Consider the following 20,836-nt stretch of genomic DNA (forward strand, 5'->3'; position numbering starts at 1 on the left):
GATGCAAATCCTTACCACTCTTTACACAACCTTCCCATTGAAATTTGTTCTAGCCTGGATGTCTGTTCTCTGTGGTATTTCTAGTCAAAGGCAGTCGTATTTTCTTTCTTTCGATCGAGTGTTTGGGGCATCGTAATATTGCTTATAAGAAATCGTGAAATATCGCCAGAAGTATGTATATCGCCTCCACTTTGGTACGTATATAGCAGTTTTGTGCAGTTTATACGATTAAATAAGTTCTTATATAGTAGTGTATAACACAAATTATACAGACCAAAATGTTAGCTGGGAAGGTCCATCGTAAGTTTATCCGTAATACATTGTACAATATACTGCTCTACAGATTCCAGATACTTGATAATACTTTTTTTCCCGACATGAGGTAGCTTCAGGACCTTCACCATTGATTCAAAGGTGTTCCGGGCGTAAGGAGTGTCGAAAAAGCGAAATTGAAAACCTAAAACCGAAAAAAAAACGAAATAAAATAAAACTCAATCGCCAACGGAGACTGTAAAGTACCAGGGCGCCCTCCACAGTATTATGCCCTTACTAACCGCTAACCGGAGCAATGGTTAGAAATAGTCGATCCAAGTCGTGGGATGGAAACGGTCAAGCCTTACAAAGCATGTTCTTTGTATTTTGGCCTCCAGTGTTCTGCAATCAATACTGATTTGGAATCTAGCCTAGTTTGGGTAGTAGATACGGAAACAATAGCCCATTTCGATGGGTCTTGCCACAATAGACGAATAAATGGTGACAGTGGGTTTGTACTTCGTCAGAAGAAGAAGCAGGATAGCGCAGATCAATCTTCAGTATAAAAGAACATAAACGATATATCCTTGCAGACTTATGCAATGGTACAGCTCAAGTGGCTTTGGTTCATGAAGAAGTCCAGGATCAGCCAAACTACTCTGAAGATTATAACTGTAGCTTTTCCGCAACATTGAGGTGATGAGTGGATAACTGGAACTGAGGATGATTACAGGTGGTAGTCGAAATACGCGTATCTGTCAATAGATAAGCAAAAGAGGGCGGAATTAAAAAGCACAAAACTGATTACACTTATTCGAAAAGGGTATTCTGCTTAGATGTTTCGAAAAGTCGGTACAAGATTTAGGAGTGTTTATCATGTTCACTGAACCTTTTTGTAATTTTCGTTTTAAACTATAACATCAAGTAATTAACCATAAACTATGATCTTTGGAAACTTTCCTTAGTTATGTATTACTCGACAGTTTTGATGACTCAGTAGACTGAAGCAATAAGATTTTCATCTTCTTGGTGTAACGTCTCAACTTCCAATGTTATCAACCGAGAAGTTGTTCATTTTTTTTTTTTCAATGTACTTAGTCATCCAAGCTGTCGAGTAAAGCGTAAGGACATTGTTCTACAACCTACCATGAATAATACCTAGAAATCCAGTTTGTTAACATCATACTTCTTTCTTTTTCCAGAAGCAAACATCACAACAACCGACAAGATGTCTCTCAGTACCAGTGCAAACCTGGTGAAATACCTCCTGTTTCTGTTTAACTTTCTTTTCGTGGTAAGATAACGATGAGAACGCCGTGTATTTTCAGCAAGCCATTAGCAATTGTCGAGCGTCGTTCGAACCTTATCATTTGTTTCATTGCAGATAACCGGTATCACGATTATGGCCATTGGCCTCACCGTGCAGGGTGCCTATCACAATTTCAGAGAAATCTTGGATCCACAGTTCTTCAGCGTGCCTACATTCTTGGTAGTAATTGGCAGCTTTATCTTCATTATTGCATTCTTCGGATGCTGCGGTGCCTACAAGGAGAACTATTGCATGACGTTGACTGTGAGTTTAAAAGAATTTTACAAGAAAAACTTTTTGACAATACTTACCTATACAAGTATCTTAAAAATCTCGTAAGATCGTTCTACCTCATGGATGTATTGCGCATGATTTCTCTATGAATTGCATTTAATGATAATAGTAGGGACACTCCACACTATAGAGTTACTGATTGAAATGGAACGTTTTATAAAACTTTTGCTGCAATTTACCATTTTCTGGGGTTTGTCAGATAAAAACTGACGAACTTCACGTAGTTATACTCATAGTATATGACTAAGATCCTATTATACGCCTAACTTACACATAAATTGGTATTCAATTATTAAAATATGATTCTTCCAACAGTTCTCGATCCTATTGGTGTTCATCTTCATCCTGGAACTGGCCGCCGGAATCAGTGGATACGTGTTGAGAAACGATACCTACAACATGGTTTCCAGTACGTTGCAGAGCTCTATGGCTAAATACGGAGGCACTACGAACAATGAAATCACCTACATTTGGGACGAGATCCAAGTTGATGTAAGTGTCCAAAAGCAATCGGAAATATGTTACTTTATGATACACATGATTCTTCCAGTTCGACTGCTGCGGAGTCTATAATTCCTCCGATTGGGGCAAAACTAACGACAAGCTCTTCAACGCAACCTTCCTGCCGATGAGTTGCTGTCGAACAACCACAGGTAAATAAAATGCATGCATGAGATTCTGGGAATTTGGATTTTAAAAATTAATCCTTATCATAACAGGTGCCATCGGAGCGGTTCACTGCATGGATCCCGACCATCCGGAAACTCTGCGCAAGACAGGCTGCGTCACCTCGTTTGGAAACTTCATCAAGGCGCACGCAGTTAGCTTGGGAGCGGCCGGAATTGCCATTGCAGTGATACAGGTACGAAAACAAAATGTTTCATTTGATTCCACCATACTCAAGACAAACATTCTCTTCCAGTTCTTTGGAGTGCTATTTGCGTGCTATCTATCGAAGCAAATCAAACTGCAGCAAGGCCACACCGGATTCTAAAAGTAGTACAACACATACCCACTAGAAGGAAGGAAGACTGTGCAACTGGGCGATAGTAGCAATCACGCCTGTTACTACGGTGTGAATGAATTCCATATTCAATGTGATCTTACTGCAAACCGAATAGAATATATTTATGAATACAGTTAATTTGCCATTTGCCTGCAGAAAATTAACCGGTTTTAATTATTGACCCGAAACTATGATAGGCATACACTTTATTAGATCCGATTAGCTTATAAAATTCTGATTCTCCTGAAGTTTTCTACACGTCTACATATTTTAGAATCTAATATACTACCCATATCTGTATATTTAAGCCTTTTTTTTTTTATTACCGTACGGGTTTGGCCCGGAGGGTTTCAGATTATCATGAAACTTTTTCCACTGGCAGGGCCTATGGATATATGAACAAAAAAAATTGAGAAAAAATCAGGGTCGCCTATTTTTCCGGAAAACTCAGGTGGAAATTTTTTGTTCTCCCCTGACACTACTTTGAAAAATCATAACTCAAGAACGAAGCATCATATTTTTAGAAAATAAAAAATTAAAGCAAATATTTTCAGAAATAAAAAATAATATGAACTGGAAAAAGTTTTTCACAAAATTTTTTTACAGTTGAGAAAATTTGCAAAGAAAAGCCGGAAAAGCAATGTGCCCGAACCCGTGAAAAAATTTCAAAAAAAATATTTTTGAGAAGGTTGTTTTATAAGCTTTAATCGCTGAAATTTTTGGAATGCACTTTTTTTTCGTTTTTCAGTTATGGCCAATTTTGTTGAAAAATGTCCAAATGTGTCATATAAGCCGTTTCTTTGAAAAATCATAACTCAAGAAAGAAGCATCGTAGAAACATTTTTTTTTAATGAAAATGAAAGCAAATTTTCTCAGGAATCCAAAAAAAAATATGAAGTGGAAAAAAATTTCCACAAGATTTTCCACAGTTGAGAAAATTCATAAAGAAAAGCCGAAAAAACTATGCCCGAACTTGCGGAAAATTTCCAGAAAAATATTTTTGACAAGGTTATATGCTTTGATCACTGAAGTTTCTGGAATGCACCTGAGTTTTCCGGGAAAATATGTGACCCTGAACTTTTCTCATTTTTTTTGTTCATATATCCATGAGCCCTGCCTAAGGAAAAAGTTTCATGAGAATCTGAGACCTTTCGGCCCAATTTATACGATAATAAAAAAATCCCTATTTGTAACATTCGATTTCTTGGTGCGGCTGAGACAAATTTATATAATTTTCAAGTTTGAGTGAACATTCATTGATTGATTTGTCTTTAATTAAGAGACTTTCTTTGAGTGAACATATGTTTCTGTATCCTAGATAGTTAGTAAGAGGCTTTCAATTATAGAGAAAAGGTGTATTAGTGAGTGTATTAGTGAAATACTGTGTAAAGTTTAAGTAAGGTGATGATTTAGAAGAAGCCATTTTGTGATGACACAAGGGCCTTAAGGGCGATCCTAGAGGGCTTAGGAGCGTTGGATAGCATTTAAGGGGCGTTTCAAAAGATTTTCAGTAGCGTTTCAGGAGATTTATGGTACCTTTAAATAGTGTTCGAAGGGGTTTCTAGAGCATTTCAAATAGATCAGGATTACTTCAAGAAGGGCGATTCAATGGGATTACGGAGGTTTCAGGGGCGTTTCGAGGCATTTCAGGACATGTTTATTAGGCCTGTCCAGCTTTTCAAGAATGTTCTCTGATTCTCAAGTCCACCCCCATATTTTGATTGGCATCCTAAAAGAAGTAACTGGTCAAAATTTTAGCCAAATCCATTGGAATTAAGAGGTGCATCAAATCAATTTTGTGTTTTTCGACTATTTTTGAACTTTAAAAAATCATAACTACACTAAAACATGTCAAAACTTAATTCTTTCTACAGAAACTGAAAGCTATACTTGTTTGCTACAACTTCTCCGAACAACATGTGCCAATAAAATTGAAGGAAACATGTGTAATTATCACATTTATAATCATAAAAACCTTAAAAAGTTGATTTTTTGATAGATTTTGTTCTGGAACACCCTAATAAACGTAATAAGTTGGATTTTTTAAAACGGCATCATATTCTCCAATGTTTTTTGGTTATTTGCTTCTTTGACACTAATGCTGTAGGAGTTGAGCAAAAAATATTAAAATTCGGGAAAGCCAAATGTGGCCTAAAAACTAGCTTTTTGGAGGCAATCACGCTGTGGCGCGAAATTGTACTGAACGTAGTAGCTTTGCTTCCTTGTAGTTTGCCTTCCCGAGCAGGGAATGAGAACAAACTTATAACAAATTGTTAACTCATTTTGTTACTGATAACAAAATGAAATCAAAACAAGTTTTCGTTCCGAATTGTTTTTTTTTTAACCTTCTTCGTGCATTAGCTTGGGCTCACCTCGCTGACGTAGTGCACGTTTAGGGGTCATAATGACCCTAATGCACGACGAAGGTTAATATCAAATTGAGATATTATTTTGTTATCATTTCAAAAACTCAATGTTAACAAGATTTGATTTCAAAAATCAAAAATAGGTTTAATATGCTTTATTAACATTAATTATATTCACAAAGTATTTGTTAAATCTACCTGAGTATTGTACTTTCATATTGACACAAAATTTGCAATTGCTGATTCTGGGTAATGGTCATGCTATTGATTTAAATTGGTTTAATAAGTCTTTTTAGGGTACCTGGTTATTTTTGGCAATGTTGTTCTCTTCGTTATGCGGGGTTTTTCATCGGCCTGAAACTTGGTCGTATAGCTCAGCTTGGTTGGGAAATATATGAGGCCAACGTTGAATTCAACAGGTTTCAAAAAGCCTTCCATAACGAAGAGAACAAAACTGCCCAGAATACAAAAAGTTTCCCTATATTAGTTATTTCAATCTAAACATATTGCCAAATATTTTGAAAATTGAACTACAGGGTGATTATTTCTTCAGTTTTATTTTTTTAAACTGCACTATTCGCACTTTCGTAAGAGAATAATGAGAGTTCCACAGTATAGACTGTTTCAGAAATTATAAATACACTTTGTATATTAAATAAAATGAATTGTTCTGATAATTTCAACCAACTTCTTTCAGAACACAGCATATTGTGATCCACATTTTTGTATTGAAAGGGAATATTTTTTTTTTTTTTTCATAGTGATTACGGCGGTAGCACACTGTGCTTATGTTCTAACACCGCACCCTTTCCCTACGTTTGCTTCTATGAGCCTCTATTTTTGTTTCAACACACAGAAGTACGTAGGCATATCGTGGCCCAAGTCGACACTGTTTTGGCCTGCGTTGAACAAAAATAGGTATAATAAAAGTTTCCCTTTTTTTTCTTTTTGTCAATTGCTTTTTTGTAATATGGTCCATGTATTTAGTTAGGTTCTTGTCAATTTGTCAGTTATTCGAAGTAGATTCCCAAGGTAATAGTCAATTAAGTCATTCTGCAGTGGCGTCGCGTAACCTCACTTTTTACCTGTGCACCAAGTATAAATTCTTGAATTTTTTGAACAAATTTGCTTGTAATAATTGTAAAATGACGAGAATAACTGCTTTCACTCATTTGTATTTCGATTTCCATCATAAATCCCCTGCAATTGCAAGTTTTAGGGTCGGTGCACAGGTAAAAAGTGAGGTTACGCGACGCCACTGTCATTCTGATCTGTTCTATCATACCAGTTTTAGTCATTGCTTTATTGAAGTATAGTTTTATTGGAAATATGCTGAATGTCGTTATTAAAAAGAGACGTATGGAACTGTGTCCTGGTAGTTGTTGCGTCATGCACATACGTCATGTCTTAATAATGCCTAGGAGATTAACAAAAACACGTGTGTTCGGTCAGTAGAAAGTCAAGGAAAATAGGTTTCTTTATTGTCAGTTGTTATGTAAGCCTCGCTTGAAGCACTTCCCGTGAGAACCCTGTCATCTGTACACCAACTAATCCGTATCTTCGTACTCAGCTAAATACCGTACTGTCAACCGTCGAAAAGCCTACTGGTAAATATTTAAAAAAATGAATAATAATGCTGTCTAGCGCATTGTTTTCTATTGGCCACTATTTTAGTCTAGTCCCAACTGCAAGCTATTTTCCAATCTTAGCATCAATTGTCTTCTAGATACTTCTAGACCGATTCATCGAATCAGTCGAACCCGTATGTTAACCCTTTCCTTCCCACGACTTTGAACGACTATTTTTATGTCAAAAAAGCATTTCCGAAAAAAGTGCTAGAACAAAAATTATCGCAAATTGACTAAATATTTCGAAATCAATGAAAAATATTTTAGTTGTAAATCAATAGGTTTTTGATTGTTTATCAATAGTTCCACTATTGAAACAAGTAGTTAGTAGTTGGGCTAACCTTATGAGGCTACAATCATATTTTTAAACTAATTGGATCATGTCTATCTAATTCCGTTTGTCCTGAGTTCGTCGAAAATCGATGGTGCTCTAGAGCAACCATGGGAAGTAGAGGGTTAAGATATAGTCGATTCTTTGTCAAATTGTTTTCTTGATTTCTACTTCTCTGTGTTCATCTCTTGTGTCCTTAAATTGTCATCGGTGAAGAACCCACAGAAACATGTAACTGAACTCCTGATATTTTTCTGTTGGTGTCATAACACTATCTAAGAGAAGAACAAAAATACGCAAAGTTGGTCAGTTGATTGTAATAAAACAAAAATTGCTTGTCAACTATTATGTATTCATCCCCCTACAAATACTATGAAAAATATTCAAATTCGTTCTATCCTATCGGTCCTACCTCGATAAACCATGTCATTTTCTCATGCGTGGCCTAGAAATGTCAACCTAGTCATACAAAAGTAACGTTGTTCAGTTAATAAAAAGCAGTCAGCTTTTGTCCAAAATGTCACGTCGAACGCATTGATGTCAACAATGCGTTTAAATGTTCGCACGTTAGCTTCGAATCTATCAGCACAATTAAGTGCTGCAAATCTCCTTCCCACTATCAATTCGTCGGTTGATTTTAATTGCATTATTTAAAGGAAATATGACCAACTAACATGGCAAAAAATCGAAAAAGCGACTATGCCATTAATGAATTACTAATCAAAATCAACCGAGAAACGTGGGAAATAGAGCCCAAACAACATTTTTGAAGTCAGCTGGCTGTTAAAGGTTCCAAAACCTGTCACAAATCCTATAATACTTTTATTAGGATTTGTAACGATCATCAAAACCTTCTCAAATCCAACCGACTTGGAACTGTTGCTTGGGAATAGACTCTACTGAGCCCTGGCGGTTCCTCCGTGTTTATCGAGCATGTCTGATGCATATGATCAGCCATACTCCATCTGCAGCAGCCGGTTCGTGATGAACCGTTGGAGGCGCATTAAAGTGTTAAAAAGGTGATATGTTTCACTAAAGAACACTACATTACAATAATCAAAATGAAACTCCTTCACTTTAATACCGTCAACCCCTGCGAACTTGGCCAGGGTTGTATTGAAAGGGAATATTGTCATAAAATTGTCATGATTTTAGAAGAACATTCGAATTCTCTAACAATTAACTTAATTCTCCATATTCCCATTTGCACAAAGGTGTTTTTTAAGGATTTTATCTAACTTTTTATCATATTCGTTTTCTTAACAAGTTGTTAAATAAATGCCTTCAGTTTCTCATTTTTTAAAGTTTTCACCGAAACATAAGAACTACCACACAGTTTCTTAGCTTTCCTGAACACATCTAATTTGAACTAATTTATGACAAGATGGCATAGCTTGTCATACCATAAAAACGAACGCAGTAAGCAGTAAATAAGACATTCGTTTGCTTAACCCTTCAAGACGCGCGCTGTTGTAAAAAGTACAACACCACCAAAAAAGCTCGCTCGTCGTATACAACGCGAGCGCGGTGTAGTTTCGGTTGCTTGATGGCGCGCGTCCTGATAGGTTAACGTTTGTTGATACCAGTGGCGTCGCGTAACCTCACTTTTTACCTGTGCACCAAGTATAAATTCTTGAATTTTTTGAACAAATTTGCTTGTAATAATTGTAAAATGACGAGATAATGCTTTCACTCATTTGTATTTCGATTTCCATCATAAATCCCCTGCAATTGCAAGTTTTAGGGTCGGTGCACAGGTAAAAAGTGAGGTTACGCGACGCCACTGGTTGATACATTTGTTGTTGAGAAATTTGAAACAACAATTGTTGCATTGAGATGGCCCGTAATGATGGTTCTTCATCAAATATTCTAGCAAAAATTGTTTTATCCAATCAAGAATTATATTTTCTTATTGAAACTGTAACTTTCATTGTGTTTGGAAATAGAATATTTTATTTGTGAGATTTTTTCTTCTTTTCTATTATGCTACATTTTTTGATCACTTTGTGCAACTTCAAATTTTAATCATCTAGTTTACAGAGCCCCATTTTTTAACTTTGACAAGAAACATCAACAAACAAATGAAAATGATGAATGCCATTTCATTTATGGTTATGCCAAACGGCCATTTTGCCACACGAATGTTCTGCCAGATTATGAAATTTGATCCTTATGCCAAAAGGCTATGCCAAACCCGATAGAATTAATGTAGTAAATATTTTTCCAATCGAATGCCTTATTTTTTCAATGTCATCATTTTTTCTCGGGTAATGAGGGAAAGAGCTGAGAGGCCGAATGCGACTCAATTCGTTGCTCGATGTCATTCAATTTGAGTCCCGACGCCTTTGGCTCTGGGATATCGTGAACATCTTCCACATTTGTTTTACTGCAGTGCATATAATCTGAAGGAAAGCTGAAATGTAATTATACAAAAATATTACGGCAGTTATCCTTTGACTTCAAATATACTTCTCTTTGTCACTTCAATGTACATCATCCATATTTTTTTAGTTGAATTATGCTGGATATCTATGAGGATATCATATCCGATTTCCTTACAATTTTCCTTCGTGTAGGCTCCAAGTCAGAAATGACTGTTGATGAAATGTTATTGTTACAAATACAATCGATAATACTACGACACTTAAAGGAGTCATATTCTAATGATATCGTATCAAACAAAACAAGTTTTCAATCACGAGATTCTTCTGAATATAAAATAAAATCTCATTTAAATTTTTATTTATTCATGTAAATAAATGCCCAATAAAATATCAAAATGAATACTAAATTTGTTATTAATTTTTAGTTATTACCCTATAGATTTGATAACTCCCTGAGAACTGCGTATGATATCAAATCGTAAATTGTGGATAACAAAATGAGATATCAATTTGTTATCAATGAGAACTCATTCTGTTTTCTGTTCTGTTATTCTGTTATAATCAACGCACCCCCGGGCCGTGGCCAATCTGCGTTGAATCGCTGGGCGATACGTCTACCAGTAGACTTGTATCTGCCCTATGCTAAACCGATTAGCATAGCAAGTCCTTTCCACTGATGAGTAGGCTCGAATGTCCCGCTCCTCCCTATAACCCATAGGGGGAAATAAGGAGTTTTCAGTTTCAAGTTTTGCATGAATCATGACACCAACTCTTTCTACCATAATGCTTTAAAAATTCTGAAATAAAAGAAAACTAATATGATGAAAATAATTGAGATGCAAGTTTTTATACAAAATTTAAAGATCAGTTATTTAAAGGTGAATTGAAGAAATGTTAAGTACGGTGCCTATATAATAAAATGTTCCGCACCGCCACGAATGTGATGAATAAGCAAACACATAAATATTCTATTTGCCTAGTAGTAGAAAGAGTTGCGTGCCTGTTTATAAAAGTTTTTACTTATCTTGATATCTCCGGACAATTTCCGTTTGTGTTTGGGAACTTCGTGGGTGTATCTTCAGAACTAAGGCGTTTTCTGGAATTAAAAAATAAAAGGAAATACTGGGCCGCACAGCTCCGCGGCCCACTTATATTAGTATAAACATATATATATGTATAGGACGAAGTAGTCAGTTTTTGTCGATTTCGTCAAGTATGCGTCTTAAGCCTTGAGTCTTGATCACCCGTTGGCTTCGAATCTATAAGCAAGCACTATTAAATGCTGCACTTTCACACTATTGGTTTCGGTTTCTTAGTTATTTTAAATTGATATGGCAAGAAAACATTATTAAGCATTAGACGTTCAAAACATATTAGGGTTTACTCACAAAACAACTATGTATCACATATGAAAATACTGATATTGAAAATTAAAATTAATATTAATCACAAGTAAATACAATGTCAGCACTGTGAATGAGCAATTTGAATACACGAGATACTACTATTTGTTGCATATTGATTGTTAAAATTAACCAAATAGTGGAAAGCCCAGACAACAATATTCCAAGTCTGCTGACTCCAGAAAGATCCCAAGATTCGTCACAAAGCACAAATGTTTTCATTATGATTCACAACGACTCTCGCAACCCTTCTCGGCTCAACCGACTGGAACTGTTTTCTGAGTATAGAAACAACAAAGCCCTAGCAGGTTCATCCTGTTTATCGAGCCTTTCTGATAAATCAGCTATACTCCATCTGTAGCAGCCGGTTCGCAATGAACCGCTGGAGGCGCATTGAAATGTTAAAGGTGATATTTTCATTACAAGAATTATAATAACTTCCTTAACTTAAATACCGTCAAACCCTGTGATCTTGGCTAGGGAGTAAACAGTTACGTGAGGTTGTATCAAAATTCTACAGAGTGTTGGGGAAGGGGAGTGGAAATAAACATATTTCTTCCTACACCTAGCAGTTCGGATCTTATGTTCACACTGTCATTCCAACCTTCTTTCAGTGTGAAACGTTTCTGGATCTGTAACGGGTGGTATCACTTTACGCTACTCTTCTATCATGAACATAGATAACTACTTTAAAAAATAAAAGTTTTGTCCTACCGTGCCATGCCCTAATACCGTGACCTTAAGGATGCTCTTCACTTCAAAGAGCCCTGTAAAAATCAATAATCTATGTATCTTGATTTTTCATACTCTATGTTATTGCTTATTGTGTGTATTATAAATAATAAATATGATTAATGGAATTCCAAATGTTTAATCCATTGTTAAAATCAAAATTGTAAAACATAGCATTGTTCCTAATACCGTGTATGTGACCCGCATACATTGGTGGTCCTTTGACTCATCACTATATCAATCATACTAAGTTCATTCTTAAAAGAACCTATGCGTCAAACGTTGCCTAGAGGTTTGTGCAATTGATTCATAAAGTAAAAAGTATCAATAATATTTTCAGTTTGCAGGTTTTATCCAAAACACGGTATTTGGAACACAAAAGGAACCATGCCCTAATACCGTGTATTGGTACTTTACACTCACATTCTGTAAATATTTTTAATCGCTTGTTTTTTTTAATATGTGCCAAATTTACCACGCCTAACTTGAGAAGGTTTAATATGCTAATGATTGAACTAGTTACTCTGTTCAAAAAATAATACACTTAGTAAAATATTTGAGTTTTTTGTCAAATACACGGTATTAGGAGGCACACGGTATTAGGGCATGGCACGGTACTACCTATTTTGTACCTGAAAGATGTTAATTGGTTAAATGTTTCGTTCAGCAAGTCTATGTCCATATTGATGATACAACCTTCTATTAATGAGTACATAATAATGTTGCTTACAGTTGTGAGGCAATATAACATTCAACTCGTTGAGTGCAAGTTATGAACCTGCAGAAAATTTCTTATTAGGCTGTTACCTCTAAAACTACTAAACACATATTGAAACGTGAAATTGTATTGTAATAATTGATCCTAATCTTAACCCTATCACTGGAACGCGTTTGAAGCAAATTGATATTGCTAATGATTTGGTTGGGCATTAAAAGTTTTTTTTTGGTTTCGACAATAGTCACATACTATGCCCTACGACATTGACGATTCTATTGTCTATGGCTCACCTATTTCGTGCCACCCAGCAGGGACTTGGTCTGGTACCCAATTCAGTATATCCGCTCCACGTAATATACCGCACCTCTTTTGATTTGTGATATATTACGCGGAACATTACTCTCTTCATTCGGATAGCGGCTATGTAACCCATTGGATTAAAAGCCTCCATCAAACATGAAGCGATTAATCGGAGACTGAAGACTCTATACCAAATTTGGCTCAGAGACAGGTAATCAGTGAGGTCAGTTTTTCTCGTTTGTCAGAGACGATTGATACGTATTAAGACAAACTTTCCACTGCATCTGCCAGCAATAAACGGTGATGAATCAACATTCCGAGTACCCCAATTTACACAAGAATGCCAAGGATCACCGCTCATGCTTTACAATACAGTTGGAAAAACTAGAACAACACCTGGCCACAATGATGCATTAAGCACTAAAGCGGACCGGAAGTGTTGGTGAGCCAGCCCCCACCAATGAGAACTCATTCTGTTTTCAATTAGATATTCCAGTACATTATTTTGTTATCATTTTTGTTATGTTAACACTTAAGTCATACAAAATGAAAACTCACTTTGTTATCAAACTTCGTGATATCTAAATAACTCAATTTGTTTTCAATTAGTTCTCATTCCCTGCTCGGGTTGGCTACCCCCTACCATGAGTGATAACAAACAAGCGTGATGACAGGTGTTGGCTATCATTGTTTATATAAGGGGAGGTTTCAGGAATATCCTTAAAGCAAAGGGTTTTAGGGGCATTTCAAATGAATTACGGGGGTTTCATGGGCTTTCCAGAGCATTTCAGGGCTTTTCAAGGGGTTCAAGCGTTTTTGTGAAGTGGTCTCTGAAAATCGACAGAAACTTCCTGAAATGCATCCGAAATCCACCTGAAACCTCCTTGGATCCCATGTAACGAAAACTCTCGAAAACGTCTGCGTAACGCCTCTGAAATCCGCTGGAAATTCTCTGAAGCTTGAATTTATGCTGGCCTGCTTACTCACGCGAAATTTGACGTTTGAGCGGTGTCGGCCCTGCTCAAACGTCAAATTTTATGTGAGAGTAAGCAGGCCAGCATAAATTCGTGCAGTGGACCATTGGTTCTGAGTAGCTCTCCCTTTTTCATGCAGGGCATGATGGGTAATTCTCGCTGAGACCGGCCCACTATTTACACCTTTTTTTCAAATATGTTAAGGGTGGCGATTTTCTGAAAGTGTTCGCTAAAAAGTAAGGAAAATGGATTTGATTACTCAAATTTATGGACCCCCCGTTAGTTAGAGCCACAACAATTTTTTTGCAATTTCTCATCGTAATAGGCTGTTTTACCTCACGCAAATATGACAGGAAAAAGCCTACTTTCCCACACCAAATGAACAGTGCTGTAATGGTTCATTACAGCACTGATTTGCGTTGCGTAATGAACCATTACAGCACTGTTTTCAGTTTTGATCAACTTCTTGATGCTTTCTGGACGCAGTTTTGATAAATTGTGACAACTACACAGTAAAACCTGTGTTACGTTTAAATTCGTTGATGTGTAGAACAAATCTAGAATAAATAATTTGCCTATACAAAATTCCCTCTGAAATGACATTCAGAGCGCACCACATTCGCTACCATTGAAATACCCCTCACGCTAGTCCGACAAACAATAAATCCGACAACAGCTATGCGAGAAATGCTGTCACAAACACCACCGCAGCGCAAGTGTCTGACGACTGGAAGAAAGAACGACGACCGTTTTCACTGACCAGCCCATCAATCATTCGTTTCCAGCCGCCATCGCGAAAGGTTAGCAAAAGATCGCGAGTGAAATCTTGCTCCTGGTTCGTAGTGCTAAGTGCGAAAACCGAGGGAAAAATTCCTGCAGTGAGAAAAACGTTGTTTCCCCAGCACAGAACGCTGTAGTGTCTGAAGATTTCTCCGCTTCAGGGCACGAAAGCCGCCCATCAATCCCGGACGTCACACCACGAGGGAAATACGACCGAGAAAGATCCGGGTGAAACCGCATGGTGAGCCAACACGGCGCGGGAGGCCAACGACTGTGCCCGGCAAATCAAAAATCAGTTTCGGACGTTCTACGACGTTCCGGACGTCGCACGACAGTTCCGGTGAGGTGCGCAAGCTTCCGCCTGGTCCAGGGACGAAGAACACGCTTCCGGGCGATTTTCTCCTGAGTCCACGACGTGCACGCAAACAGCGCGATTGGCATCGGCGATTAGTATCCGTGAAGAACACAAGCAGAATCCATTGGTGGCGCAAAAACCGGATCGACAGCACGTGCATCGAACGCATCGTGGCCGACGGACCCGAGCACAACGGAGACGCAAGCGAGGGAGGCCTCACCTACGATTCAGCAACCAAAGATCGATTGAAAAACCCCTGTATAGGGGTTTTTCTATTTTTGCAGTTTTCATTCCCAAGACGTGCTGAACGAGCGGAGCGCGGTCGCCAGAGGTGCTCAACCGCGACGGAACACGAACGGCGATTCGTGAACGAACATCTGAAGCAAATTCCGATTCATGGGTCAGTTACCGTGGAACGGTGGCTCGGATAACTCCACGATGAAGGGGGCTCGGTCGGAGCCAATAGCGCGGCTCAAGATAGCGTTGTCGACGGGTTTCGCAGCGATGTTGTGGTAGCTTCGGTACCGTGAGTACCCCTAAGTTAAGATCAAAATTGTATGGGTAGATAACAAAGCTAGCTAGTTAGGGAGAATAGGGGAGAAGGGGACAAAATGAGCCTCAAATATATGTAATTAAAACGTAACTCCTGATTTGTGATTTTCTTGTTGCGCTTTAGCCCTACAGTGTTTGTGACTCCAGACTCTCTCGATATGGTAGTTTGGCTCTACCGCTACCGGGAAACTTGCAACACCTGCTATGATCAGATTTTCTTGAACAAGGCTATAAACATCAGTGTGCAGTTTGATGGAAAAGTTTTGTTAAAAACTATCCTCAAGCGGTAATTTATGAAATTGCAAAAAACGTTGTACGCAACTCGGTGCAGAACTCGATTTTTTCAGCACTCGTCGTAATTATCCAACTCGGCAAGCCTCGTTGGATAAATGCACGACTCGTGCTGTAAAAATCTTCATTCTGCACCTTGTTGCGTAAACTACTATTACAGACCTCTCGATTTTGGTCAAATGGTGGCTCATTTAAACCATTATAACTCGAAAGTTTCTCCAAAAACCACCTCAACACGAATTGTTGTTGAAAAGATAAAAAATAGAGCTACTATTTACAATTATAAAAAGTTGGGTCGGCTATATTGATTTTGGCCGCCATCTTGGATTTTTATACCAAAAAAATTTTTTCACCATGATGACAACCACCGGTTTTCAAAATTATTGCATCAATTGAAAGCTGAGACATTTATTATACATAACATACCTAACAAAACATTAGAGATGTCTTTAGCGTTCCTTTGCAATTCGGCCTTTTGTGATTCGGTCGTTGGTTACTTTTGGCCTTTCGAGATTCGTACGGTTGTGAGTCGGCCTTATGTGTTAATCCCATAAATAAACCTTGATCATTGAATACGGATATGTTTCAGTCCAATAATGTCGCTAACCGTTCCAGCTCACATTGTTTCACAATTTTATTGACCCAGGTAAAAGTGGCATAACGTCAGTTCTAAACATTCAACACAGGTATGATTAAACTCAAAAAATCTCTACCATTTAGCACATAACCCATAACTACGTAACTAATACGTTAATGAAAAAGCTCATCCTACTTACCATTCGCTCTCCTCCTCATCACCCCAACCGTCTTCGTTGACCTCCAAGTCCTCCACTTTGATGTCGAAGCGGCTGCAGTCGACCTTAACCAACGGCTGCTCCTGTTCATCCGCGATCTTCAGCACCCCTTTAGATCGCACGGATGCTGGTGCTTCCACGACAGTCAACGGCACACTTTCGCTACTCTCCGTATCATCACCGTCGTTTATAAGCAACACGTTGGCCTTCTGTATGACGGGTTCCATATCCTTGAAGAAATCCATTTCCTCCTCCGTCGCTGAAGCTTCGACTTTTTTCATAGGTTGAGTTTTAATATCCAATGTTTCTATACTCTCTGCTTGCAACGAAGCGGAACGTTTCACTCTACTGGACTCATCCTGAACTGCACGACTAGATGACGAGGCGGCCTGTTCCCCAGCGGAATCGCTCGCCGTGTTGGCAGTGGTTGTACTTGCTTCCGGCTTAACTGCTTCTCCCTGCTGTCCCACGTTGATATGGTGAGTTGTGGTGCGTTCGTTGACATCATTTTCCCAGTCGCTCCACTCGTCCACCTCCAGTTCGACGTCGCTGTTGGTTGGACAGGGATCTTCCCCTTCCGGAGATGGCCGTTCCGGCATATGGTTGAACTCCCCACCGTGGACAATTGATGAAAAATTTTCTTCGGGATCGATCAGAGTTGCACCTCCATGTCCGGGAATGGGGCTTCCGGAAAGAAATTCTCCGGATCCGATTACGGGTGTTATGGATCGTACCCCGCTCCAGGGGTGACTTTGATCAGGAACTCCTTGTGGTCGGCCGTCCGCGAAGATTTTGCTTCGGTTGCCTCCTATCACCACGGCCGATCCCAAAATGGGAACCACGTCTGCTAAGCAAAGCAGGGTCTTCGCTACCAGCACATCGTTGGTGTCCTTGATACCCAGGAGTAACTGGAATAAAAGAAAAATAAATATCATTTACCTTTACAGGGAGCTGTTTGAACCCATAATCTCATGTGTTAGTACCCTTTTCCAGAGTAATCCTTATTAGCCTACCTGTCCCCATCGATCCCTATCCCAATTTTAGACTTGCTTTATTTTCCCTCAGGTAGAGATATAGTAGGCCCTTTTCGTGGTGATAACATAAAGTTCCCGAGACCCGAAAGAATGAGTATATCTAGATGTAGAATTTCTTCAAATCAAAGACATGGTTTCATATAATTATATATTCTATCGATCTGGCGCCAACCCTTAGAGCAATAATCAATCATAATGAAAGCCTCTCTTGAGTAAAAAGGCCCAAGCTAATTGTCCATTGCAACTTACCTGCGGTAGAATTTGCTCCTTGAGATCCTCTTTGCTGAAGTATGGCACGTAGTCCGGGAAATGCTCCAGCAGTGTGAGCCTGATTTGAGCATCCTGCACGCAGAAGACCTGCTGTATTTTGGGAATAATGTACGCCGAGAAGATTCTCGTCGCAAACAGACCGGACGACAGATCGTCCGCCTTCGGCCGCATAATGTACGGGGTAACGCAAAGCTGGGCGGTTGTGTCCAGGAGGACTATCCGGGAAAGCAAAAGCGATCCCATTTGCTCGGCGACCGTCTCGGGGTCGAACGTCCGCAACCGGTCCACAAGACCGGTGAAGAATTCCATCTTGGCTTGCGGGCTTTTGAGGGGCAGTTCCGTCAGGAAGGAATGTATCAAGATAAAGTCGTGATTGAACAACGGATGAAGCAGAATTGCGGACAACTTCGGGCGCATGGAAACATTCGCATGCTTCAGATGGGTGGCACAATAGGCTTTGAAATCCTCCACGGCGGGAATGTTGCTATCGTTTTTATTGTGTAGAATTTCCTCGCACATCACGGCGAACGCGTATTGTTCCACTCCCTGGCTTTTGTTTTTAAGCTCGTCCGGATCGATCGCCTTGGGATAGCGATAGGGCTGAGACTTTTCCAGCAGAGTCATATTGAACTCCTTCCCCGACCACAGATGTTCAAATCCCGCCAACCTCCAGGCTCCATCCTCGGTCACGTAGATGGAAGATATACTGATACTCAGGTGCCGCACATTGGCCTGCTCCATAAGAAAGATCAACGCACACAAAATATTCCTCAACCCCAAGCAGATCTGCACGTCACTGGTCACGTTCAGGCAAGTGGCCAACGGGCGGCACCGTTCCGTGGCCAGCATCTTCAGCGATCCCTTGTTCCATGACGCGATGTACTTCAGAATGTTCGGATGCCGGTAAATCTTCAAATTCCGGATCGCGCGCTCCAGCGGATTTTGGTTGGTCCAAAATTGCCCCGTCACCAACGTCTCGCCTTGGAATATCGAAATGACCGACACAGTCGATTCCGTGGGGATTTCACCATTGTACAGTGACCAATAGTCCGTCACCTGAATGGCCTTGCGACTGATCTCCAGCCCCTTCAGCTGTTGCGATTGATCGTTTCCCATGCTCTTAGCAGGTCATTTCGTGCACCACACTTTTGCGAGGAACTTGATATCGAAAATAAACTGATTCAGATTGATTTTGAATGATTATTACGTGCTGATAAAACTTTTTTTCGCAGGACGAAACTGGAACAACAAAATGCACCGCACCACCCGAAAACACGACTGACAAAAGTGCATTTCGATGCACTAGCTGTCAATAAATTTGCGATTGAAATATTTCAAAAATTAAGTAACTCTGTCTGTCGTGATTTTTGCACGCAGAGAAATGTTGAGGGCATCTCTGGAGCAACATTTGAAAAGGGCCCAAGAGGTCTTGTGTCTTTTTTTTAAAACGCTCCGTAGGGCATAACAGCAGCCCGCCCACGCAAATAAACACCGTTATCCGAAAGATCGATGTTTGCTCTATCTGATAACGGTCTTAGTTTTTGTGAATAAGCTGAGGGGGGCTCAGGGGCGACGTGTGAAGTCATTGTTTACCAATGCTTGTATGCCCTTTTCAAATGTTGCTCCAGATCTGATACAAATTGTAAACCAGCAGAATATCTTTTTATTTTATAAAATTACAATAACCATTGCAATTTAATCAAATAAAGGATTTTTTTTTTTGCAAATAACATGCTTTCTTGTTCGTGTAAATAGGTATCAAAAATCATTTACATGAGAACTTCTAGTGTGTAGAAACGCTGTAACGCACAATAAACCTTGGTAACGCATGTAACGTGTTAGATTTCAAATTATGAACTACAGAATCCAACTCTTCAACACACGTCAGATTTTTATGTTGACGTTTTCCTCCCCCACAACCACAAACCTGGCCACAAACTAACAAAAAAGGATTACAAAGTGCGATCCTGGGCTGTTCCTCAGTTCCAAAAGTCCTTTATTCCTTCATCAGCATTCCACGAAGCAAGACAAGAGTGTGTGTAGTGTGAAAACTAGGAGGAGCCCATCAGAAATTTTGCGATTCACTAACAAAATCAGTGACGTTGACGCATATTGGCCCTTGTTTACTCCGCTATCCAAAGAAGCATTTTCCCCGAAGCTAAACAATGGCCGAGATGAAGGCGGAAATCGACAGCGACGCTGAGCAAAACTATTCCCTTGGCAGCAATGTCGATCCGAAAAACATGCAAGAGCTGACCATCTATGTGAGTACCTAGAGCTTTGGTCGCATTTTCTCGGTTCCATTACAGCCTGCATTTCCGTTTCCAGGTTCAGAATCTCCTCCAGAACGTGCAGGACAAGTTCCAGACCATGTCGGACCAGATCATTTCCCGTATCGACGACATGGGCACTAGGATAGATGACCTCGAGAAGAGCATTGCCGACCTGATGCAGCAAGCCGGCGTCGAAGGCGCCGAGAAGTGAGGACCACGGAGATAAGAATCCCCAACAGAGATAAAAAAAAGGTACAATGTGTGCTGCTGATGGAGAAGTGATCTGCAATCCGCCTATTCTTAGGTTTACGTTTAGATTTATTACAAGCGCATGATTTATATAGTTCCGGGGATTAAGTTTTCTTCTCGTCCCGCGTCTGAATGTCGTCTGGACTGGAAGTGTGTCATATCTGCGGGGAAAACCAAGTTTTTCCGCACCGGATTGGGGTTTGATAGGGAGTCATGGCATTATCGACAAAATTCATCCACATTATTTGTTATTGCAATCACCTTTATAACATGGGAGGAAACGGGAGGAAGAGATCCGACAAACAAACAATCGGTACGAAGTAAGCCAAAAATCAAGGATACAAATTTAATAATATAGAAACACGCAGTAATAACACTCCAACTCGGGGAGGCGCCTTCGCGGGGTGCGTCTCGCCTCAAAGCTTCATGTTCCGAACGATTCCGTTGATTGATTTAATAACGAAAGTTGTCTTGCTGAGGTGGGGGTTAGTTTGATCGATATGGGCTTTCTTCGGGGAATCTTGACTAGTCTGCAAGCAAA

General features: G+C 39.4%; 3 protein-coding genes across 3 annotated transcripts; 2 read left to right on the forward strand and 1 right to left on the reverse strand.

The window, feature by feature from the left end:
* Window positions 1–1,454: 1,454 nt before the first annotated feature.
* On the forward strand, window positions 1,455–3,025 carry LOC109420697 (CD63 antigen; the record flags this gene model as incomplete). Its single annotated transcript, XM_019695149.3, is given in 6 exon segments — window positions 1,455–1,546; window positions 1,637–1,825; window positions 2,171–2,347; window positions 2,406–2,508; window positions 2,575–2,717; window positions 2,778–3,025. Coding segments are annotated over 6 exon segments (750 nt in total). The 3' UTR covers window positions 2,850–3,025.
* A 13,259-nt stretch (window positions 3,026–16,284) lies between these two features.
* LOC109414266 (protein-associating with the carboxyl-terminal domain of ezrin) lies at window positions 16,285–19,060 on the reverse strand. Its single transcript, XM_019688090.3, has 2 exons — window positions 17,753–19,060; window positions 16,285–17,377 (listed from the first exon to the last, which is right to left on the reverse strand). Exons 1-2 carry the CDS (start codon window positions 18,887–18,889, stop codon window positions 16,448–16,450), a joined length of 2,067 nt encoding a protein of 688 aa, XP_019543635.3. The 5' UTR covers window positions 18,890–19,060; the 3' UTR covers window positions 16,285–16,447.
* Window positions 19,061–19,710: 650 nt separating this feature from the next.
* Window positions 19,711–20,677, forward strand: LOC115255131 (heat shock factor-binding protein 1-like). Its single transcript, XM_029853004.2, has 2 exons — window positions 19,711–20,037; window positions 20,102–20,677. The coding sequence occupies exons 1-2, from the start codon at window positions 19,939–19,941 to the stop codon at window positions 20,255–20,257; spliced, it is 255 nt and encodes an 84-aa protein (XP_029708864.1). The 5' UTR covers window positions 19,711–19,938; the 3' UTR covers window positions 20,258–20,677.
* The last annotated feature ends 159 nt before the right edge of the window (window positions 20,678–20,836 follow it).

This window comes from Aedes albopictus, chromosome 2, assembly GCF_035046485.1.
Source record: "Aedes albopictus strain Foshan chromosome 2, AalbF5, whole genome shotgun sequence".
In the NCBI taxonomy this organism is placed as follows: Eukaryota; Metazoa; Arthropoda; class Insecta; order Diptera; family Culicidae; genus Aedes; species Aedes albopictus.